Below are 25,826 nucleotides of genomic sequence, written 5' to 3'. Positions count from 1 at the left end.
AGAGGGGTGACACGGCTGTGAAGAGGGGTGACACGGCTGTGAAGAGGAGTAACACTCAGAGACGGAGAGCGTCAGACACAGTGCCCAGAACGCTGTCTGGCACGTACGAAGCCCGCTGACACTGACACTGCGGGTGAACACCGATGTCTGGTTAACAACCTGCAGGAGTCTCTGTTTCTAACACACAGAGAATCTATGCACATCAGCGTGGCCTTACCCCGGAAGGAGAGATTGTGGCGCAGGCGCAGGGCCGCTGAGGGCACACAGGCCGATGCTGCTGATGCCACTGCTGCCCACACTGCCGGAGCTCTGGGCTGACTGGGCACTCCGATCCTGGTAGCTCAGGGGAAGGGTCTGAGGCCTGGCATAGTAGTAAGGGGTTGAGTGGGCATCTCTGGGTAAGGCCTGAGCAAATAACGTAGCATAGCTAGAAACCTGAAAAGAGAAACACACTGAGAGCAGAGACAGAAAATTACAGAACAGTCTTCCGAAACCTAAAAAGGTCATTTATATTCAGATTTTCCTTCTATTTCTGTAAATGGATTTGGATTCCATACTTCATTAAACAATAAATTAGACGTTATGCTTTTGAAATATGCCTAAACTGATCAAGTTTTAGAAAATTTTCTGAACTCCAACAACTACTACATTGTCTGATAACTAAACACACATGCTGATTCAAACAAACTGAAACTTAAATATTTTTTAAAGTTAGGCATTATTAAATAATGACTGCCTCTATCTATTCATATCTATATGCTTTACATGTACGTTAATATATAATGATTGCTCAGACGAAGCCTTTAGCAATAGACAGAACTCTTTCACCGACACGCTTCAACCTCTTTGCACTCCTGGGTCTCTGGTGGGTACTTTATTAGAGCAGACTCTGGGGCACAGAGCACCAGAATCACTCTGACATACTGCAGGGGACAGACACTCAGCCCGGTGATGACAGGGTTTCACTGGCACAAAAGTAAGGAACGCTCACAACTGAGAGCATGAAAAACTCCTAAAGAAGTACCAATTGGTGCCAATATCAGTAACTTCACAAAGTAAACATCTTGAAAACTGACCATTTATTCTCTATTTAATCACCCATTGTTGTCTGAACAACAAAATTCTGAAAAACATCTTCAAGAAACTGCATGCTGACTGAAAACGCGCTTAAAAAGAAAAAGTCAAAGAAATCTCTGGACCTTCCATGACCAGACAAGCTTGTTGCTTTCCTAGCACAATTTTCTTAGCTGCAGAAGCCGTTTCCTATCAAAGTCTGCCAAGGGTGTCCTGACAGACCCGAAAACGCGAAGGCAAAGCCGCTTACCTTGCTTGGCGGCCTGCGTGGGTCCTCACTGAGGCTCAGCAAGAGGTAGAGTATTGACCATTTATTTTTCAAAACTCCCTGTTTGGAAAAAAGTTAACATTAAAAGAACGATTTTTATATTACTCTCCAGTCTTATTTTCCTCTTTCCTGAACTGCATTTCCAAACTAGAAATGCATTTCAAAATTCACATAGTGACGTCAAATCTAACAGTTCATAAGTATTTTCAACAGTGCCACCCATCCGAAGGCGGAAGCAAATGTCCTCATGCAACCACCCTTGGGTCTTTCGCTCCCCTATTAACTAGCTCTAAAGTCCCCAATAAGAAGAGTTTTTTAAGTTACCTTATTGCTGAATAACAGTATCGTCTCCCCTGAAATAATTCTTACAATGTCCCCAAAACCATAATTATGAGACAAAGCCATCATAAAAATATGTGAATTATTTTTTCCTTTATCAACATCCCATTTAAGCCACGAGCAGAAGTTAGTCTCAGCATCATGTGTACCTAAAGTCAAGATGTAGGTCTGGGCCGGGAACAGGGGCTCACACCTGTAATCCCAGGACTTTGGGAGGCCAAAGCAGGAGGACCACCTGAGGTTAGGAGTTCGAGACCAGCCTGGCCAACATGGCAAAACCCCATCTCTACTAAAAATACAAAATTAGCCAGGCATAGCATCATGCATCTGTACTACCAACTACTTGGAAGGCTGAGACACGAGAATCGCTGAACCTGGGAAGCAGAGGTTGCAATGAGCTGAGATCGCACCACTGCACTCCAGCCTGGGAGACAGCAAGACTTTGTCTCAAAAAAAAAAATATGGGTCTGAAGCACTTAGTTGTCAAGATAACTAACCCACAGGTTTCTATGCAAGGGTCATCACACAGAGTTCATTAATTTCCAATTGTGTATCACACCAGTCTGATTCACAAATGTAACAGCAGCCAAACCTCAGTACACTCTATTCATACAGCCTTACCTTTTGCATGCTCAGGCTACAATATGTAAGTACCTTTATTTACAAAACAAATGACGAGATGATTGCTTATATTATGTAAACTTTCCATTACATAACACATTCTCTGAAAAGTTTATTTTAAAAGTAAGCTCATCCCAGGTATTTAAATTACTGTCTAACTTCAAAAAATTGGTTGACATAGGCTTTTTCAGAAACTCAACTAATTCCCCAGCCAGGGCCACAAGGATAAGAAACAGACCCAGCCCTGATGGAGCGTGTCTCATCACAGGCAACAGACAAGTGGGCAGATGCAACGTGTCAAACGGCACTTCACAGCTCACGACAGGGCTCCTGCAGGAGACTCGAGTCTCCTAGAAAGACGGACCGTGCAGAGGGACAGACAGGTGAACACAGCAACCTGACAAAGGCCAGGAGTCAGGAGGGAAGCTGACGTCGGAATGAGGCCTCCACGCTGCACCAAGAAACTTGGATTTGGAGGTAAAGACAACAGCAGGAAGCCTGCGAAGGACGTCCGGGGAGAGGCACCATCACCACACAAGTCACGAACTGGCTGGAGAAGTGACGAACTGGCTGGAGGGGACAACGTGAGAGGAAGACTGCTGTCATCTGGAGGGAGATGCGAGCAGCTGAATGCAATACAGTGAGCTGAGTGTGTGCTCAGGCACATGTCCCTGGCGAGTCCCTGCAAGCCGGCATCAGGGGCTCGTGAGGCTCAGGCACTCAGGCCCAGGACCAAGGAGCCAAGCGGCCGCCAACCTTTAGCTCTTTCCACGCATTAAATCCTGTCATCGTCACAACCACACTATGACAGGGCTTGTTCTCTTCATGCCACAAATGAGAGAACGAAGGACAGCAAACATGAATAACTCACCCAAATCACAGAGCTACATGCAGGGTTCACACCCAGGTCTGTCCAACTCCAAACGAGAGGTATGGCTGGGGAGTCAAGATGACACTCAGGTTCTCATGGGGACAAGATCAATGGTGCTGTCATTCACCAAAAGAGAGAACACAGAAGAAAGAGCATGCAGCGTGCAGGTGGATGTGAACGGATGCCCAGAAGGGTGGAATAAGGCGCAATGCTCCCTTCAGCTCAGAGGATGCCAAGTTGTGAGAACCTGTGGGAGTTTTCAGGGAGTCTCTGAGTGAAACGACCAGTAGGTGAAGAGAAAGACAGCAGGAAATGTTCTACCTTTGCACTAAGAAACTGCTAGGTTAAAAATCTCAGATTTTATTTTAGCAAAGATGTATTTGAGGGTGAAGGGTGGAGAAATTTCAAAAATGAACAAAATTATGCACCAAAAACCTAGCAAGTGACATAAAGGAGGAGGCAGCATTTTTTAACTATAAAAAGAGCAACTATAAAACACCCAGGATCTCTTCAGTCTGCTGAAGACCATTTGATACGAAGGTGTGGACAGAAACCACAGGAGACGGTGAGGCAGTATGGGAACACCCCCAGCCAGGACCCACTAGGGGAACACCACCAGTCAGAAGCCACTAATGACCCTGAGACCAGAGGGATCAGGGCTGGAGACAATAGCCGCAGGCTCCAGGAGGGCCCAACACAGGGCAGCGCCTGCCCTCAGGAGCTGTGGGCACAGCTACGCCACTGACAAATAGCTGCCCAGCAGCAGGGGAGATGACAGTTTGGTGTCAACCCTCTCCCAACTCTGGATTTACCCTGGGGCTTAAGCCAGTTCCAGCTGAAGCCAACCGGGAGACACACAGCAAGAGGCCGGGAGTACAATCCACCAGGCCTACAGAGCTCAGAGGGGGCAGGAGTGGGTAGAGGAGAGATCTGGTGGGGGAAACCAGATCGTTCCCACCACTCTGGCAGTACAGATGCTTTTAGCCATCCGAAACCACTTCAGACCCGCCACCTCAGACTCTGAAACCACAGGACCACAAGTTCAGGTATAAAACTTTTAAAACTGTGCACAAACTGAATTGTACATGAAGAAAGTCTTATCAGGATATGGTAAGAGCTAGAGGAACACCAAATAAACATCTTTGCAAAGCAGCTGCTTAGTGCCCAGCACAAGGGCTGATCTCAGCTTTCCCGGCACTGCCATACCAGAACACCCCTCGTCAACAGGGCACCACCTACCATGTGGCCACAGCACCTGCACGTCATTCATTCCCTGCCCTCAAGGCCCCAGCCCTGCCTGGGCAGTCCAGCTGCACAATGTTCTTGTTCTACTCCCCTCATAAGCCATCCTCCCCACTCGGCCTTTCCTGCTCAGCCATGCTTCAGACCCAACTCAAGAACACCACGGCACTCTACTCCCATCTCCATGTCAACCTGGACCCTCCTTCCGTTCCCGACTCCTTCCCTCCAGGTCTAACAACAACAAGAGCAAACAGTCGACTGCACCTTTGACCTCTCATTCCCGTGGTCTGCACAGCACACCCACACATGGGGCCCTGACTAAGACAAGATTTAAAAAATAGGATCAACAACCTTCACACTTCTGCAGAGCCATTTTTGGTAAAATGATGGAATGGCTACTAACCTGAATCTGCTATTCTACTTTGTTTAATCGTTGGTCTTATACTACTACTTCTTAGTATTTTTCATCATGTTTCAGTCATGCAATGAAAAAGCCAAGCAAGTCAGTTTTGGGGGCAAGCCCTAGGAAGCAGGCCACTATTTAACATTGGTATTTAGGAAGAAACATTCAGAGCTCCCAACAAAATTTTGGAAAACAACCATTCTAAGTCACAAGGTGTCTAAATATGTTTTCATCCAATGGCTGATATTAACAAATACAACAGCTTTTACTAGATGAAATCTCCCTTTGGGGACCTCGGTAAGGCTAAGAATCTGAAGAAATATGGTATCCAATAAGCAAATCTTTTTAACATTCAGTGTGTAGAAAACGGTCTTAAAAATGGAGAAAGATTTAAGAAAAGCAAATGATACAGCAGTTTGAAATAATTTGCCTGGAAATGAATGGACAAAAAAGGTTCCTATTTCTTACTCTGTAAACATTACAAAGATAATATCACAAATATTATGGAAAAAAGCATGCTTAAAACAGTGAATCCAAGTCAAACAATTAAGGAATCAAAATGGGCAGCAAATGAACTAAGCGTGTTTCAAGAGCACAATATAACAACAGAGGAAGTTTAATTACCAGCAGCATCAGGCCTAACTCAATCATTTTCACTGTGTAACACTAGTAGTATTTGTTGCATAAAGCACTAAACCTCTCTAGATTCACTTTCTTCTCCATAAAAGGAAAGAAAGCTGGATGAACTAAGTTCCTTTATAGTCAGAATTCACAAAAATCTCACCCTACGATTCAATTAATGTATTGGCATCCAGGCTGCCAAAACCGTTTATGAAAATACAAGGCTGCGCTTGGTGGCATGCACCTGTAGCCCCAGCTACTTGGGAGGCCAGGCAGGAGGATCGCTTGAGCCCAGGAGTTTGAGACCAGCCTGGGGAACACAGCGAAACCGCATCTCAAAAGAACAAAAAAGGTTAGAAAAATCATTCATTTTCAAGTATCAATATCCAACCACATTCAAAATCAATTTTTTCATTATTCACTATGGCAGTGCAAATTAGGACCCAATGAATAAGTTTATCAATCAAAGTTTAGCTATTGTATGAAGATAAGTCAAGACTTCTACCAATGTGCTTCCTCCTAGCAGTGTATTTAAGCGACTACAATACAAACTCACAAACTCTGTTGACTTTCCCACTGTAGCTTCACTCATCTTTATAAGCAATTTAGCACTAAATCCAGCTAAAACTTCTAATACTGAAGCTCACACAAAAAAGCAAATACAATCTACAATTAAAAGCAATTACCAATTATAGAAAAGTTTAACAAGATACCACAAAAAACATTCAAAGGTTCCTATACCACTCATCATATCCTCAACGAGTCTAATGACTTCCAGAATTCTGCACTGTACCTGTGAATGAAGTTTTCTGTGGAGTTCTGAAAATAATGCAGCATCTGCTTCTCTTCGTTGTCGAATAACTGAAAAGACAGAAAGAAAATAAGCGTAGTAATTACAAACACCAAAATTCATTGTATGATACTATTTCACCTACAATAACATAACTCCCAAGTGATGAATTCAGAGTCAAAAGCCACTGTCAAATTAGATGATGAGCAACTTTTAAGCTCTATGAATCCGATCAATTCATCTAACCTCCCTGACATTTGTAAAGTATGGAAAATATTAGGCTGGGATCAAAGAGTTTATGTGAAAATTAGGTAATAGAAATAATGGGATTACTTACAGTCCATCTACAAATATTAATCAACAGTAAGGCAAACTATGATCACTGTAACTAGTTAACAGTAGTCACTTGGAGGTAGGGATGGAAAGTGAAAATACCAGGAATCCTGAATCCAAGGGCAGTAAACAAGTACAATATTCATGGTCATTCATTCCACTTGGAAACTACACATCCTAAACGTTTTTATTAAGATACACAGCCAAATTTCACCTTGTTTTAGTATTAAATGTCATATCAATTACTGTTTCAAAATAAAATTCAAAATAGCTTATTAATTTTCACCCACCAATTCATCTGATTAACAAATGTCTTTGGCTGTTCCAGCTACACTTACAAATTATCTGAAAGCAGCTGCAGCAAATGAGAAGTTCATTCTATGCTCTGTTCCATGAAGGAGGAGAAGCTGCGGTCATATTGGGTTCCCTGGGGGAAAAGAACTCACTTTGCTCACATTTACAACACTGCAAACACCACCTGTGCGCAGGTGCCTCTCAAAGAACCTGTTTTTTTTTTTTTTTTTTTTTTTGAGACGGAGTCTCGCTCTGTCGCCCAGGCTGGAGTGCAGTGGCCGGATCTCAGTTCACTGCAAGCTCCGCCTCCCAGGTTCACGCCATTCTCCTGCCTCAGCCTCCCGAGTAGCTGGGACTACAGGCGCCTGCCACCTCGCCCGGCTAGTTTTTTGTATTTTTTAGTAGAGACGGGGTTTCCCCGTGTTAGCCAGGATGGTCTCGATCTCCTGACCTCGTGATCCGCCCGTCTCGGCCTCCCAAAGTGCTGGGATTACAGGCTTGAGCCACCGCGCCCGGCCGCCTCTCAAAGAAGCTGTTACACCCACTAGAAAAGGTGCCACTTTCAAAGGCTAACTTGTAATTTCAACACTCTCTAATGAACCTTTGTATTTATCCCATTTTAGTAGTATGACTTTATAAAAAGCTCATCAATCACATTTAGCATTAAATGTTCTAATTCATTTGTACGAAGACAATGATTGACTTTACAGACAACCCCATACTCTTTAGTTAAAAAAGGATTTTGGTCTGAAGCACATACCAGAGATTACATAATCTAATCGTAACTGTACATTCGACTCTTCCTATATAGAAAAGGAAAGCTATCTTAAAATACACTATGTAAAATGCATTAAACAAAATGAATGCAATTAAAATTTGATATAATTTACTGTATTTACAACACATAAACAGACTCCAATTACAACCATGAAATCAAGCAAGTGATGCTCTTTCTATAGAATGAGATTGGCACTAATTCATACATGCAGTACAGTCACAGCACAATAAAATAAGAAAAATGAACACAAAGTATTTACAAATAAGTGATGTCTCTATATTAAATTGCTTCTCTATTAAATTATAACACATCTCCAGTTACAATGTACCCCACCTGCCACTGTGGAAAATGTTTGTCACACATGTTCACTTTTGCAATTTGTTTCAATATAGAACACTAGCACTTTATATTCGAGGTCGGTTATATCAAATGGAAAATTAACTTTTTTGTATTATTCCAGAGAGCAGAGCTAGCATAACTCAACTAATCTATCAACAACTGTAATCAAATTTCAAATGTCTACGCATTTGTAAAACATGACAAACAGTGTCCATCACAGGATACGACTATAGGTGCTGAAGGAGGTGGTGCTCACTGGAGGTTCCCAAGAGCTGGGGACAACTGCTGGGGACACCCCAGAGGCACCCGAGTCAGTCAACACACAACATGCCTTAATCTCAAAACACAACACACACAGCAAACACAAACTCTACACTGTTGCAGTTTTCTTCTTTAAAAGGAAAATCCCAGACTCCCTTGAATATCCATTGCAGCAATGTAGCTGTCAGTTCTTTAAGTACGAGTTTAAACGAACTTGATTTTTAGCTACTGACACATGGATAGTAGCATGTTTAAATACGTGTAATATGCTCACCCTGAGGCCATGAAATGTGAGTTTGTAAAGGAAACGGGCTGTTAATGCAGTACCTAACTGCTGGAGTCCTCAGTAATCATCTCAAATGGGTAAAATGGTTTAGGTTTCAGGGAGAGTATAATATTCTCATGTTGTTTTACAGACATTGAGGAAAATAAATTTTAATACGTTAACAGCAGTTTAAATACCCCATTTTTATTCCCCAGTGCTCTGCATCGTAACAGCAGATGGATCATTTCAGACTTCCACTGCTAATCCAGCCCTGAACTATGTTTAGGTGAAGTTCTCTGGGTCACACCTTCAACTCTATCCCCAGCTGACTTGCCATCCAGTGCGGTCACACAGTTCTAAAATGGGACCTCCACAGACCATGGACCAAACACAGTTCATAATGCAACCACCAGGTGTGGAAAACTGTGCCATGCAGGACTTCTAGAAGGTGTTATTACTGAGACCCAAGGCCAAATGGGCTTCTAGAAGGAGTTATTACTGAGACCCAAGGGCAAATGAACTTGTAGAAGGAGTTATTACTGAGACCCAAGGCCAACACCTACCCCACTTGGGCAGTTTAATGGGCAGGCCCAGCAAGGAAATGCACTGACCTTCGCGCAGGCCTCTTTTCTAGGCCAACTGAAAAGCACCACTGTGTTTGGGTTATACAGCCCAGAGAACTATAAGGATGGAGAGCTGGCCACCTGCAAAAACCGCCTTTCAAACAGGACTGCTCATGTGTGGCGGCTCATTACTCAGAGCCGAGCTTCCCACTCAGGCTCTCCAGAGGCGAAGCAGGGCGGCAGAGCCCTGCCAGGGATAATCAGATAATCTACTCGCCAGCCAAGAACTAACAAATGGAAAGCTTCCTTCTCTAAGGTGCCAAGACTTGCAAAAGTTTTATGCACCATTCCAGAATTAAACATTCTAAAGTAGTATGTTCTAATAGTTCTGACTCTACAACAGAATTGACTTGTCCTTATTTTGTACCAATATTAAAATGTGCTTGGGAACTACATACACACCTACAGACATGCATACATACATCTGCTTAAGCTCTGACAAGTTTAAGAATCCACCACATGACATTTAAGAAAAATACGTACGCTCTTTCTTTATTTTTTCAGCTACTAGAAATTCATCTCTTTCAACAGTTGGGGCGAAGTTGCTGCCAATCACCCGCACAGCATACTGGAACTGCTGGGCCACATCAGCTGAAAGGCAAACAAAAGGATGTGGATTGTTACCAACCAGGTTAAGTTCTGGTCACCTAAAGCTTCCAGTTCAAGAACAGTGAACTAGTAATAACATCTAGCTTCCATTTCCCCGAGGTCTTAACTGAGAGGACAGAAAAGCTATTAAGAAATCAAAACAGAATGAATGAGTAAGAGTTCAATTTAAAATAAGAATGAGAGGCCGGGCGCGGTGGCTCAAGCCTGTAATCCCAGCACTTTGGGAGGCCGAGACGGGCGGATCACGAGGTCAGGAGATCGAGACCATCCTGGCTAACACGCTGAAACCCCGTCTCTACTAAAAATACAAAAAACTAGCCGGGCGTGGTGGCGGGCGCCTGTGGTCCCAGCTACTCTGGAGGCTGAGGCAGGAGAATGGCGTAAACCCGGGAGGCGGAGCTTGCAGTGAGCTGAGATCAGGCCCCTGCACTCCAGCACGGGCGACAGAGCAAGACTCCGTCTCAAAAAAATAAAAAAATAAAAAAATAAAATAAAATAAGAATGAGAACAGTAACACACCAGACAGTCTGAAAAATTCTAGATGACAGAAAACAAACTGGTTCATGAAAAGAAAATCATGAAAAGAAAAGGAACAGAAAGGGCACATCCCAATACATGAACATGAGGAGGAGGCCGGGTCAAGAGAGCCTCTGAGAAGCTCCCAGGTCAACAAACACAAAAAGCCAGAAGAGGGTCACTCAACAGTCAAAACAGTTAATTTGCATTTGCACCTCTAGATCTTCGAAGATGACAGCTTAAACACATGTGCCTCCACTCCCTTCAAAAACATCATAAAATTGAGGATAAAGGAGTTTTTAAAACTAAAAGCATAAACCAACAAGGACAAAGAAAACAAGGCAGAAAGGAATCAGAAGTCAAAAAATGTGAGAAGCTGGACTGCAGACGGATGTGTGGTAACTGATTCAAGAGGACAATGAAACCTGAACACTAAATGTCTGTCAGATTAAGAATGGGGAGAGGGGAGTGGGAGGAACAAATGTCAAGAAGAAATACAGTTCCCACTGCAGAGCCCAAGCAGGCTCAGGAAAGGAAGGAACTGGATACTCTCAGGACGCATGAGCAAGCAGGGCTGAAGGGGGAGACCCGGCTGCAAGTCTGGATAGAAAGAGACTCCTGGGTCCTCCACCCAATCCCACACTGCCAGACAACCACTGAGACCCGCCCAGCAAGCCTGGTCTGGATGGACACTAAGGTAGCCCCAGTCACTAAGTAAAGGTAACAGACAACTCAGGGACCCCCAGTCCTTCCCAGAACGCCAGGATGCACAATTTGTTTATGGTAAAACTGATTAGCCCAAGAGAAAAGAGAGACAGATGGTGATGGGTGGGGATCCCCAACAAGCAGATGGGTCTTAGTCCAATTCAGGCAGACCACAGAGATACCGCACAACTGGTTCCAATCACCACATTAAAGAAAATATCACAAACAGTGAGTCACATGAAACTTTTTGGTTTCCCAGTGCATATAAAAGTTAGGTTTAATATACCATGGTCTATTAAGTATGGAATGGCATTATGTCTAAAAAGAAAAAAACATATACACATCTTAATTCAAAAATACTTTCTTGCTTAAAAATGCTAACCATCATCTGAGCCTTCAGCAAGTCGCAATCTTTTTGCAGGCGGAGGGGTTCACCTTGATGCTGACGACTGCTGACTGACCAGGGCGGTGGCTGCTGAAGACTGGAGGGGCTGTGGCAATTTCTTAACATAAGACAACAATGAAGTTGACCACATCGATTGACTCTTCCTTTCGTGAAAGATTTCTCTGTAGCATGTGATGTTGTTTGATAGCATTTTACCCACAGTAGAACTTCTTTTTGAAACCGAAGCCAATCCTCTTAAACCCTGCCACTGTTTTATTAACTAAGTTTAAGTAACATTCTAAATTCTTTGCTGTCATTTCAACAATGTTCACAGCACTTCAGCAGGAGTAGATTCCATCTCAAGAAACCACTTTCTTTGCCCATCAACAAGAAGCAATTCCTCACCCGTTCACATTTTATCATGAGATTGTGGCAGTTCAGTCACATCTTCAAGATTCTCTTCTAATTCTACTTCTCTTGCTATTCCCACCCTATCTGCAGTTCCTTCCTCCACTGAAGGCTTGAACCCTCAAAGTCATCCATGATGGCTGGAATCACTTTCTTCCAAACTCCTGCTAATACTGACAATTTGACCTCCTCCCATAAACTCCTGTTAATGCTGACAATTTGACCTCCCCCCATGAATCACAAATGATCTTAACCCTAGAATGATGAATCCTTTCCAGAAGGTTTTCAATTTACTTTGCCCAGATCCATCAGAGGAATCACTATCTATGGCAACCATAGCCTTATAAAATGTGTTTCTTAAGTGAAAAGATTTGAAAGGTGAAGTTACTCTTTGGCCCATGGGCTGCAGGACAGATGCGTGTAAGCAGACATGAAAATAACTCCAGATGCATTCTCAACGAGCGGTAAGGAATCTTCTTCTGAGCTGTAGACCTTAACAGTAGGCTTAAAATATTCAGTAAACCATGCTATAAAAAGATGCGCTGTCACGTAGGCTTTGTCATTTCATTTCTAGAGCACAGGAAGAGTAGATTCGGCATAACTCCTAAGGGCCCCAGGATTTCTGGAATGGTCAACAAGCACTGGCTTCAACAACTTCAGTCACCTGCTTCCTGAGCCCCAGATAAGAGAGGCAGCTTGTTCTTTGTAGCTCTGAAGGAAGGCACTAACTTCTCTTCTCTAGCAATCAAAGTCCTAGATGCCATCTTCCAATAGAAGGGTGTTTCACCTGCACTGAAAATCTCTTGTTAGAGTAGCCACCTTCCTCAATGATCACAGTTAGATCTGGATGACTTGCTGCAGCTTCTCCATCATGCTTCATCTTGCACTTTTACGTTACAGAGACAGCTTTTTCCCTTCAATCTCATAAACTAAAAAACCCTGCCAGCTTCAAACTTTTCTTCTGCAGCTTCCTCACCTCTCTCAGCCTTCAGAGTTAGTGTCTTGCTCGAGATTAGGTTTTGGCTTAAAGGCATGCTGTGGCTGGTCTGATCTTCTATCCAGACCACTCAGATTTTCTCCGTATTAGCAATAAGGCTGTTTCAATGTGTTACTCCTATGTTCACTGGAATAGCGCTTGTAATTTCCTTCAAGAACTTTTCCTATTCAATCACAACTTGACTAACTGGCAGAAAAGGCCTAGATTCTCACGTATCTCAGCTTTTGGTATGCCTTCCTCACTAAGCTTAACCATTTCTAGCTTTTGATTTCAAGTGAGAGACGTGTTACGCTTCATTTCACTTGAACACTAATTTCTTTTATTATTATTTCTTCTAAAAAACAAAAAGCGGGATACACGTGCAGAACGTGCAGGTTTGTTACACAGGTACACGTGTGCCATGCTGGTAGGCGGCACCTAGTGACCCATCCTCTAAGTTCCCGCCCTCACCCCCGCGCCCTCCAACAGGCCCTGGTGTGTGTTGTTCCCCTCCCTGTCCATGTGTTCTCACTGTTCAACTCCCACTTATGAATGAGAACATGTGGTGTTTGGTTTTCTGTTGATTACTAATTTCATTTAAATAGTAAAAAGTCACTGTAAGGCTATTAACTGGCCTAATTTCAATATTGCTGTGATTCAGGAAACAGAGAGGCCTGAGGAGAGGGGGCGTGGCAGGGAACCCTTGGTTGACAGAGCAGTCAGAACATACACAACATTTTTTGATTAAGTCTGTGACTTCATGGCACCCCAAAACAATTATAATAGTAGCATCAAAGACAAGTTACACATCAACGTAACAGATATAATAACATGAAAAAGTCTGAAATACTGTGAGAGTTTCCAAATATGACACAGAGATACAAAGTGAGCACATGCTGTTGGAAAAATGGTGCCTAAAGACTTTGCTCAACACAGGGTGCCAAAAACCTCCCAATTGTCAAATAATACAGTATCCATAAAGGACAATAAGATGACACGTGCCTGTCCTCCACAAGGAAGCTCATCACTAGGCAAATGCTGCCCTAGCCAAGACCTTCCAACAACTCCACTCTTAAAGATGAAAAGAACAGGTATCACCAGACACCCGAGGGCATCATCTAACACAAAAAAGAGACAAACACAAGAAGGAAAAAAGGAAACTCTAAGAAAAAGTAACCACATAGTAAATAAGAAAATGGGGGGAATATGCACAAAAACAAAGAAGCTATAATGGCCTACGAGATTAGACATAACACATCCATGAAATAAAACAGGATGCCATAATTCGGAGAAGACAAGCTCTTGAATATTAAAAGTATGAAGACATGTTTTTTAAAATAAGTAGAAAGCTTGTATTTAAAATTGAAGAAGTCTCTCAAAAACAAAAAGGCAAAAAGATGGAAATTAAGTCAGCCAAGAGAAGGAAATCACCAGATCAGGCCAGGCAGAAGCAGGGAGGGAGAAACCTGGAGTGCAACAGATGTCCAAAGAAGTCACACAAGACAGAAAGGATGATAAGGGAAGGGGCTGGGAAGTTACATGGTTCACAGAAACTGCCTTAGCCCCATGAAAAAATCCAGGCTCTCATCTCTGCAGAGGCAAACTCCCAATCTGAGGAACTCCCACCCTCAGTACAAGGGATCTGGGAGAAGAATGGTTCCCTACTACAATCTCAGCAGCAAAAGAACGTCAAGGGTCAAGAAGAAATATTTAGGAAAGCCTCCACCTTCCGAGTAAAGCAATCACTTCGAGAAGTGAATTGGAGCTGCTCCCAGGGTGGGATGGCCTCTGCCTCTGTACCCAACTCTCAGGACCCCAGAAGTCAGGCCACCAGTGGATACCTCCAGATCCCCGTGCCCCTGACCGCTGAGTGCTGGGCCCAGTTCAACCTGAGATGCAAAGGAGCAGCCCAACAGGGCAGTGCCCAGCTGCATCTGCCAGCAAAAGCCAACACTGTTCTCTATCCGAGGAAGGAAGTGGAACTATGAGTGGCACCTGGAAATCCAAGTGAGCAGTCTGAGCTCAGTGCGGCGTCCCCTGCCCAATCCACAGAGAACCTTCAAGTGGGCACTCTGAGCTCCCAGTGTGGCTCCCCCTGCCCAATCCATAGAGAATCCAAAATCCCCAGAAATGTAAGAAAGGATTTAAGGAAGATATAAACAAAACCAGAAAAGTGGATCTAAGAAGGGCACTCTTGGTGAAACAGAAACTGAAGAATCCCTGAAAGATGTAAAGAAAATAAACAGGATTGACTTGAAAGAAGGAACTACAGACAGAAGTCATCTCAGTCAAGACAGAGTAAGCACACTCCACTACTGATGGCAAAAAATGTAAAATTCTGGCAAATTTACATAAAACACCTCTAAAAAGACTCTGAACAATGGGTAAGAGGAGCAGACTGGGTATGAAACTCATGGATCAAAGGAAAACCTGGAGTGACTTCCCCCATTTTTGCTTTTTGATATTTTGTTTATGTGTCTGCTGTCTATGACACCAGCTGGGGCTGGGTAACACTCCAAAACCCAAACCACAAACACGCGAAGACTGAAACACCTCCAATCCAGGCCCAGTCTCCCCAGCCAGGGCCCCGGTGGGGAGGGAGGGAGGAAGCACCACAGCTCTCCCAGCCCTGCGCCAGGCTACCGGCCCCTTCCACCTTCACTCAGGGGCACCCCCACAGTGGACGGCCCCATTCCACACTTGGCAAGAACCAATAATGGCCCCAAGACTCCATCACAAGGCTGGCAGGCTGGGGGGTTTGGATTTTAGCCAGAACATGAGGAAGTGTGTTGGGAACCAGAGTGAGAGCAGCAGCACTGAAGAGGAAGCTGGAAAAAGGCAGCCCTTAAAGCTATGTGCTGTCTAGAAGGAGCCCAGCTGAGACATGATGAAAGACATCCTTAAAACTGAAAGGATGAAGAAAGATACTCCACGAAAACACTATTCAAAATGAACGTGAACTGGCTATATTTCTATCAAAGTAAACTTTAGACTGAGAAAAATTAACAAGGATAAAGAAGGGACCACAAAATGATAAAAGGGCAATTCACCAAGATGACATAGCAATTCTAAATGTGAACACTCCATACAGCAGAGCTGTAAGACACACGAAGCAAACTCTAACAGAACTGAAAGGAAAAACAGACATTCACAAATACATCTGGAGATACCAAGGGGCATTTCTCAGTAATCAAAAGAGCAAGTGAAGAGAAACCGAGCAAGGATATAGACTTGAACACCAACAACCAGCTAAACCTAATCGGTATTCACACAACAGCCCACCCCACAACCAAACAACACACAATCTATTCAAACGCCCGTGGAACATTCAGGACAGACTGAATTGTGGGTCACAAAGCAGTTTGATTAAACAGAAAACAGTAAGATTATTCAAAGTATGTCCTCTAACACTAACAGAATTAAACTGGTAATCCTTAACAGAATGGTATCTGAAAAATCTCCAAATATCTGGCAGTCAGTCAACACACACACGGGCCAAGGAGCCAATGAGCCAAGAGCGCCACAGCCACTAGAGCTGGAAAAGGCGACGCAGCACCCCCCAGAGCCTCCAGGGGGAGCCCAGCCCTGCAACCTGCAGTTAGCCCACAACACTGCCTTTGGCTCTGGCCTCCAGAAACACAGGGGGATAAATGAACTAATTTGTGGTAATTTGTTACTGTAGTCATAGGAAAATTATATATGTCCCTCTCACTATTTAAATTAAACTTTAAAAGGTTGTTTTATATCGTTATATTTTATTGCACCTTCACAGTAACAACTACAAGACTTAAAAATTCATGGAATGAATATAATTCTGAACAGTTAAAAAATTTAATGGAAGCAAGGTTGAGCTGTCTGAAGAAAGGTGAGAACAGGCCTCAAACTGGAAAACTGCTACTCCTTTCTCTTTCTCTATAAAGGTCCTAGAAATCTCTCAGGGAAAAGCCTCAAACTGCAGTAAACGCACTTTCAAGGGGTTGCAGTAGAAGAAAGCAATGCAACTTCTTACTCCAAGAGCAAGCACTTCAAACTTGCAGTCATGGGCGAATCAGTTCTGGAGACCTAACGCACAGCATGGGGACGGCAGCTGGTGACAATGGATTGTGTACTTGAAATCTGCTGCAAGTAAATCATAGGTTCTTCTCACCACACACACACACAAACAAAAACGGGTACCGAGGTGATCTGATGAACATGTTAACCAGCTTCACTGTGGTAATCATTTCACAATCCATACATACATCAAAGCAACACATTGCACACCTTAAATATATACATTTTGAATTTATCCATTATACCTCAACAAAGTTGAAAAAAAATACATGGGCAATAAAAACTGTCAAGGAAAATTAGAAAATGAATTGAATGAAAATAAAAACACAATATATCAAAATATGTGAGATGTGGCTAAAACAGTCCTTAGAGGAAAATTTATAGCATAAAATGCTTTCTTTAAAAAGGAAGATAGATCTCAAATCAATAATTTCAGTTTACACAATAAAATCTGGAAAAAGAACAAAGTATACATTAGGAAATTAAAAAAAAAAACAGCAATCAATGAAATTTACAACAAAAAATGGTGGGGAGGAAAAAAAATCAATGAAGCCAAAAACTAGATTCTTAAAAAAAAAAAAAAAAAAAAAACAAAATGACAATAGAATTGATAAACCTTTACCAGATTGACCAAGAAAAACAAGACAAGACACAGAATCAGGAGGTATTGCCACTGATCTTATAGAAATTTAAAAGATAATAAGGGCTAAGTAATTTATGTAGACACTTCACTCTCAAGGAAATAGCTAAAACATAACTCCACATTGTAAGTGTGGGCTGGGCACAGTAACTTTCTTCCAAAGAGCACAATACAAGCAGAAAAAAAAAGAGTCACTCACAGCAGAGAAACCTGGCACACACACCTTAGCCACGCGAGGAAGGTCACCTCCAAGAATGACGAATCACCCTGGTGGCAGGCACCCTCCGTATGATGTGATGAAAACGTCACTTCACCTCGGGGTCTTCCTCCCAAATATACATAACCCCAGTCTGGTCATGATAACAATGTCAGACTCAATTGAGATCGTCTACAAACAACCTTTAATCCTCAAAACTCTCAAGATCACGAAAAAAAAAGTCTGAGAAATTGTCAATTTCAAGAGGAGCCCAAAGAGACCAGACAACGGAATGGAACATTCCTAGAGGGACCCTAGAGACAGCAAAAGGCCACTGAGTGATAACGGAGGAAACCTGAGTAACTACGGCGCTTCATTAATACCAGTGTGTCATTATTGATTAACTAATTCTAACAAGTGCACCACGGGAATGTGAGATGCTAGTAATAGATGAAATGGTACTGGGCTTACAGAAACTCTGTATTTGCAATTTTTCTGTAAGTCTGCAATCATTCTAAAATAAAACATTTATTTTTTTTTTAAATATATTAATGCCAAGACTCACTTTTCACAAATTCTGATTTTATCAGTCTGGAGTGGGGGGCCATGGCATCAACATTTTTTAAAGGTCTGTTTTAAAACTTTTAGTCTTCAAGATAAGAAAGCAACTAAAATGTGAGGGGGGAAAAGCTTTCTTTGGTAAACTCAAAAATGAATTTCAACCTATATCACATGCCATGTATGAAAATTTGTTGGGAAAAGCTGAGTGTTGGGAGAAGCTGAGGCAGGGCATGTCTGACATCATGTAAAAGAGTCTTGGAACATGTCTGGGGTCCAGGATCTAAAACCCCTTGTGGCCTCCGGAACACCAATCTCTGCACTAAAGGGTGGAAGAAGGCTACCCTGATGCACCATAATTTAAGCCCAGGGCATAAAACCCCTCGTGGCTTGGACAGAATCCAGGGCTCGTGGCTGTGGAATGTGTCTAGACTTGCTGGCTCCTCGCTCTCCCAGGATCCACTGTATCTTGAGTTAAAAGAACCTGCTCCCTATTATCTCAAGTAGCAGAGCAGATGCTAAACCATCACAGCTATAAATCATGTGCTTAATGCAACATGACCTTTAGACCCCACATTCTCACCACCTGTTTCTTTGTTTGATCCCCCCCAATAAACAGTCCGGGCTTCCAGAGCTCGAGACCTTCACAGCCTCCGTACTTAGCGATGGACCCCTCGACCCACCTTCTCTATCAAACTGTCTTTTCTCATTCCTTTGACTCCACCAGACTTCGTCACCCCCACGACCTCGTGTTGGGTCTGATCACCCCAACAAAAATTAACTCAAATAAAAGACGAAAACATAAGCCTCTCTTAGAAATAAAACCAAACAAAAGAAGAAATCTTTGCAACTTTGAGTTTGGCAGAGTTCCTACATGACACCAAAATGATGACCCATTTTTTTTAGAAATTCATAAATTGGCCTTCATCGAGATTAAAAATTTTTGCTTTACAAAAGACACTGTTAAGAGAATGAAAATACTGAGAAAAAAATATTTGCAAAACACAAAGACATAAAAAAAGTTTTGAACGGATAATTCACCAAGAAGACATATGAATGGCAAAACACACACACACAAAGATGTTCAACATCACTAGGAAAATGAAAATTAAAACCACACTGAGATATCACAACACACTTGCTAGAACAGCTAAGATAAAAACCACAAACACTGCTGAGTGCCAGTGGGGCCATGGCATCCCTGGAGCACTCCCACACTGCTGGTGCAGAGGCAAAGCAGCCACAGCCACACTGGAGAGAGTCTGGCAACTTCTGAAAACAATGAGCATGCACCTGCCCCGAGGCCCAGCAACCCCACCTGTAGGTGTTTATCCCACAAAACTAACTTATGTTCACATAAAAAACCTGTCCATGAATGTTCATAGTAGCATTATCCATAACTGCCAAAAACGGAAGCAAGCCAAATGTCCCTCACTGGTGAAACGGATAAACTGGTTCATCACACAATGGAACACTCCTCTGCAATGAAAAGGAATGAACTAGTGATAGGGCACAGTCAATGCACCTCAAATGCGTTACGCTAAGTGAAAGAAGCAAGTCTCAAAACCTCTGGCTGCACACTGTATGACTGCATTTACACGAAATTCTAGAAGCGGGGACATCCACAGACACAGGACGGTGGCTGCCAGCATAAAGGCAAAATGGTAGTACAGAGAAAATCACTGTGAACCTAAACACTGAGAATTTTTTTTAACGGGCTGAACAGCAGAATGGAGATACTAAAGGACACTTGAAATGCAACCTGGAAAAATCAAACACAACAAAAGACACAACAGTTAGAAATCATGAAGAAGAATAAAATAGTAAAATGTTTCTATCATTAAAAAAAAGTCAGCCTAGCGTGGTGGCTCACGCCTGTAACTGCAACACTTTCAGAGGCTGAGGTGGATCGCTTGAGCCCAGGAGTTTGAGACCAGCCCAAACAATACAGCAAGACCCATCTCAAAAAAAAAAAAAAAAAAAATTCTAAGTATGTCACTAGTTTTAAAAAAAATAAATTTTAAAAAAAGAAAAAGTCCTCAGATTGAAGAGATGTAGATCTCTGATGACTCTGCTTAATCCAAGTGTTAATTCAGGTAAATTAATTCACCTAGACACATTATTGCAAAATTTCAGAACATAAAAGATTTTTTAAAAATCCTAAAGGCTACCAGATACAACTTCAAAGGAGTAAGGAAATGGATGAACACCAGACTTCTCAACAATCATGAAAGAATACCTTCAAAGTGGGCAGAGGAAAAACACTTCAGACCAAAATATCTCTATCTGAGTGATGATCCAAGAGTTCGGGAATAGGAGCACAGAGGGAAATAAAGACATTTTCAGACTATTAAGTAATTATTTAGATCGGCAAATCCTGTCGTTCTATTCCTAAACGCAAATCCCAAATATGATCACTCCACAGCTACCATCCCATTACAGGAAGTCTCCTGAGGAGCTGGTCACCTGCTTCCACCTTTGCCCCCTTAGAGTCAATTATCCACCCAACAAAGTGATCCTCTTAAAATATAAATATTATCACTCTACTCACTCACCCCCCATCACACTCACAACAGAACCCAAACTCCTGGCTCCAGCCCAGGGAGCCAGCCCCTCGCTCCCCACATTTCACTCCTGCTATTCCTGGAACACACCAAGCTCACCTCCAGCTTGGCGCCCGGCTTGCTCTTCTCCACATCCTCTCAGGACTCACACCCCGCATCATTCTGTCTCTATGCTAGCTAAAGCAGACACAGGTGCACTGTGTCAGCAAGGATCCAGGGAACGCCTACATAGGGGGAAAGGAACAAAATGAAACCTAAAATGTTTTGTGGGGTCACAGGGTCGGGGTAGTTTTTATTTTTTTCCTTACATTTTTCCACACTTTCTGAATTTTTACAGAGTATGAATTAATTTCATAAATATTAAAAGTATCATTGAGGCCGGGCGCAGTGGCTCAAGCCTGTAATCCCAGCACTTTGGGAGGCCGAGACGGGCGGATCACGAGGTCAGGAGATCGAGACCATCCTGGCTAACACGGTGAAACCCCCGTCTCTACTAAACACAAAAATACAAAAAACTAGCCAGGCGTGGTGGTGGGCACCTGTAGTCCCAGCTCCTCGGGAGGCTGAGGCAGGAGAATGGCATAAAAAAAAAAAAATTTATTTATTTTTCCCTGTCTGGGAAAAAAATAAAAAATAAAAATTTCTTAACTAAAATAGTGACACAACTTTTTAAGGAAACTTTTCAATTATAATTTTTTTTTTTTTTTTTTTGAGACAGAGTCTTGTTCTGTCACCCAGGCTGGAGTGCAGTGGTGAAAAAATAAATTTTTATTTTTTTCCCAGACAGGGTCTCACTCTGTCGCCCAGGCTGGAGTGCAGTGGTAAGATCTCGGCTTCCTGCAACTTCTGCCTCCCAGGCTCAAGTGATCCCCCACCTCAGCCTCCCAAGTAGCTGGGACTACAAGTATGTACCACGCCCAGCTTATTTTTATATTTTCTGTAGAGACAGGGTCTCACCATGTTGCCCAGGCTGGTCTCGAACTCCTGGGATCAAGCAATCCTCCCACCTTGGCCTCCCAAAGTGCTGGGATTTCAGGTGTGAGCCACCACACCCAGTCAGTAAAAATTATTTTTAGGTTACCATTTTCACACTCAAGCACATCACATAAATATCCGCACTCCAAGTGTGTTACATACTTTTCAGCTTTCTCCTACCAAAAAGTCAGGAACTCTTCAATGCCAGAAACACTCTCCTCCTCGCCTCCTCACTTTCTCTGCACCTCAGATGGATGTCATCATTTCACTCCCGCTTACCTCTTCAGCCACACCTGGGTCTCCCTGTCCTCTGACCAACCAAATTTCCAGTCTATCCTTCCTGCTGATTATAAAATATTCTCAAAATCCAACAGTTATTTATTAAACCAAATCTACTTATTCTGTGTTTCAAAGGGAAAAGCACGGAATCCGGACTACTAAAGAAATTAGCCATGGCAATCAATCCTTGTTTAGTGAACCTGTAATCAGAGAATAAGCTGGGAAAAATCAAGCAACGCCCACCACACAGTTCCGGTTTAAATACTCCCAAAATATTGTTCAGTGTTTAAAGTATAAACTCAAACAGTAATTCAATGAATAACTTCTAAGTACTTACTATAGGCCAAACACATCAGGCCCTAACAATATGATGCACAGTGGTTCACGAGACGGACATAAACACAACAAATGTGGCACAAGTACCCAAGGCAGACTGTGATAAGAGCGTCAAAGAAAATGAGGGCACTATGACAGCTCACCACTAGGAGGACCTCATGAAGCAGATGCTGAGGGAGGGCCTTGCAGGAAGCGCCGTTAGCCTGGCAGCCAAGGCTGCCGCATGAGAAGCCCAGGGAGCAGAGAGGGGAACCCACAGGGAAGGGCGGCACTGGACAGTGCTGCTGCAGGAAGGCTGTGCCACAGGGCTCTAAATGCCACTCAGCCAGTCACTCCATTGAGAACCCCAGGTGACAAGGTCCAGATGTAGACCTCTAATGACGCTGCTTAATCCAGGAGCGAAAAATAGAGTACTCCATTTTTTTGGCCACAAATCACCTAAGGAGTGGTCTAGTTCTCCCACCTCTAATCTGCTCCTGGTGTGTGAGGGGTGGGCAGTTCTCAGGTTCCTGGAAGGGGAGTGAAGACTCCTCTAATGATCCTCTGAAAATATTTCAGTGAACGCAAGGGCACGCTGCCTGACCAGAGAGCAGTGCTGCTGAGTTGTACACTCTCAACACGAGCAGGGAGCAGTGAGAAGCCATCCCACGGGCTGGGCCATGACTTGTCTCTATCAAGCACACAGAGAAATGCGCCATCGATTTCAATACTTAAGAGCAGGGATGAATTAATTCAAAATACCAAGCTGTGGAATCAGAAACCTGGGTTCCAATCTCGGCCCCGCAATTTACTAGCTAGATGACAGCGAGCAACTACTTAATCTCTCAAAGTCTCAGTTTTCTCATCTACAAAATGAGGTTCACCGTAATTCTACCACGGTATAAGCACAACATCCAGCATATTTTAAGTTTTCTGTAAATGTTAGCTATTTGTGTTATTATTAACCTGAAAATATTATTTAAATACATACTATATCTACTACAGCCATTAAAATCACAACTCAAAAAATGCACCCAATTTTTAACCTTAAGCAAGATAATTTGGTCTTCATCCTGAAGATTATTAGTAGAGAACAAATTAAGCCATCAACAGATTCGATGAGATTGATTTTCTAGAAAGGACCCTCTGACTGCAGAGGAGAAGCAGAACTAGAAGAGATAACAAGCCAAGGCAAGACCCTCAGCTGGAATTGCGGAACTCAGTCCCAAATGTGAAGGCTCCAGAGACACTTGGATGTGGGCCCAAGAGCTTTTAAACAAAGCTACTCGGGAGGCTGAGGCAGCAGAATGGCGGGAACCCGGGAGGCGGAGCTTGCAGTAAGCTGAGATCCGGCCACTGTACTCCAGCCCGGGCGACAGAGCGAGACTCCGTCTCAAAAAAAAAAGCAAAAAAAAATGTGCCCTTTGTATCCCCAAAAATTCTATACACCCTCAGGTTAAAAATGGCAACCGAACTTCAAGAGGCACAAAAATAAATGCGACTCAAGTGAATACACAAACTCCACAGTTGGGTGCTTTCTCAAGATTCAAAAAACTGCAGAAAAGGTGAACTGTTTGGGAAGATCTCAGTTTCTGCCTTCCTGTTTCTCGCCGACAGTGTGGCTTAGTTGTTCCACACTCCTGCTTTTCGGAAGGATGGGGGAGGGGTCGGGGGAGAGTTGGGAGTAAGCCACAGAGCTCAGTAGAGGGACAGAGCACATCCACTAGCCATCCTTGACTCCAGATGCAAGTCAGAGTAACTTCCACGCATTTTAATGTTTCAGATGCCAAGCGCCAACAGAGACCTACAGGATCAGAAGCCCTAGAGATGGAGCCCACAGTATTAATTCTGAGTAGGTCCCACATTTAGAGAGTTTAAAATGAAAAGGCATGAAGTTAGATACCATAAAAAGTCCTGTTCTCAACCATTGGCCACCAGTTCCCCTTCCCACAGGCAATCAACGTCATCAGGTTCTTGTGTAATCACAGGTGATCCCAATGCATGGCTCTAGTTGAAAAGCAATGCTCTAAAACAGCAAAATCATTCCTCTGGATGTGTGGTTCTCAAACTTTTTGGCATTTGGCCGGGCGCGGTGGCTCAAGCCTGTAATCCCAGCACTTTGGGAGGCCGAGACGGGTGGATCACAAGGTCAGGAGATCGAGACCATCCTGGCTAACACGGTGAAACCCCGTCTCTACTAAAAAAAAAAAAAAAAAAATACAAAAAACTAGCCAGGCGAGGTGGCGGGCACCTGTAGTCCCAGCTACTCAGGAGGCTGAGGCAGGAGAATGGCGTAAACCCGGAAGGCGGAGCTTGCAGTGAGCTGAGATTCGGCCACCACGCTCCAGCCTGGGCCTCGCTCCAGCCTGGGCCTCGACAGGGGGGACTCCGTTTAAAAAAAAAAAAAAAAAACTTTTTGGTCTCAGGGCTTCTTTACACTATTAAGATTGAGAACTCCAAAAAGCTTTTGTTTATGTAGGTTGTATCTATCCATAGCTACCATATTAGAAATTTAAACCAAGACAATTTTTAAATTTTAACTTATTTAAAAATAGTAAATCCATTAAGTACAACTTGAAAGCCTGAAACTCCGAAATTTTAATACATAGCTAATGTATACCTTAATACATATGTAATACACATTGATCTTCCCAATGATGTAATTACATAACCAAAGGAAGATTGCGTGGTATTTGGAACTTCATCAAAAGCTCTTTATCATTTTGGAAAATCATGAAACCAAAGCAACACCACTTGTCGTACTGAATCACCAAAACAATACTCCTTTACCTTCTGCCAGTGGCTTGTAGTACACTCAATAGAGGTCTTGCATATTATGGCAATCATCTTCGAATATGTGGTGTACTGTAGTCATACCTGAACATTTACGATGAAATACTTATCTAATATAAATTCCTTTTTATGTATTCTTTACCTCATAGAAAAAGGATTACAAAGTAGCTATGAAAAGAAGTGTAACCTCTGACAGATTTGAAACACTAACATCAAGCACACTGCTTCCAATGATAAGAATACCCAAAGACATAATAAATAAATGTGCTCCCAGGAGAGGCAGGGATATGAAGACAGGATTTGACTATGACTGGCTGGCAGTATGTGTTTCAAGCAAATTCACAGATGTTGTAAGTTGGAAAAGGTGGTAAATCACGCTTACGTTAACTTTATAAAATTGTCAAGCACCATTTTATGTAGGTGCTTTGCTTCTGAAGGTCCCTTGAAGTCAACTGTTTAATTTTTTAAAAGATATCTTATAAAAATGTGATTCATATGAAATTCTCATTAAAAGTAACAAGTACCTATTATGCCTTGATTTCACAGTACTAAAGAAGCAATGTAAAAAAAATAAAAAATTAAATAAAAAAATTAAAAAAAAAAGAAGCAAGGTATTACAAAAGCATAAGGCCAATTGTTAGTAACATGTCATCAAAGAATAATGAATCAAATGTTCTGTGGAGTTACCAGATAAAATGCCCACTAATCAAATTTTTTAACATCAAATATTGT

General features: G+C 42.7%; 1 protein-coding gene across 1 annotated transcript in view; it reads right to left on the bottom strand.

Annotated features, from left to right (window-relative positions):
* TUBGCP3 (tubulin gamma complex associated protein 3) overlaps nucleotides 1-25,826 on the bottom strand; it is a 92,864-nt gene that overhangs the window by 62,081 nt on the left and 4,957 nt on the right. The window contains exons 2-5 of the mRNA XM_023217681.2: nucleotides 9,606-9,713; nucleotides 6,233-6,300; nucleotides 1,325-1,402; nucleotides 218-435 (exon numbers count right to left, since the gene is read on the bottom strand). Of these exons, the coding sequence (XP_023073449.1) occupies nucleotides 218-435; nucleotides 1,325-1,402; nucleotides 6,233-6,300; nucleotides 9,606-9,713 (472 nt within the window). The remainder of the gene's footprint in view (nucleotides 1-217; nucleotides 436-1,324; nucleotides 1,403-6,232; nucleotides 6,301-9,605; nucleotides 9,714-25,826) is intronic.

The sequence above is a fragment of the Piliocolobus tephrosceles genome, chromosome X (assembly GCF_002776525.5).
Source record: "Piliocolobus tephrosceles isolate RC106 chromosome X, ASM277652v3, whole genome shotgun sequence".
NCBI classification, from domain to species: Eukaryota; Metazoa; Chordata; class Mammalia; order Primates; family Cercopithecidae; genus Piliocolobus; species Piliocolobus tephrosceles.
The sequence above is the reverse complement of the archived record's forward strand: the minus strand, read 5'-3'. Positions and strand labels throughout refer to the sequence as shown.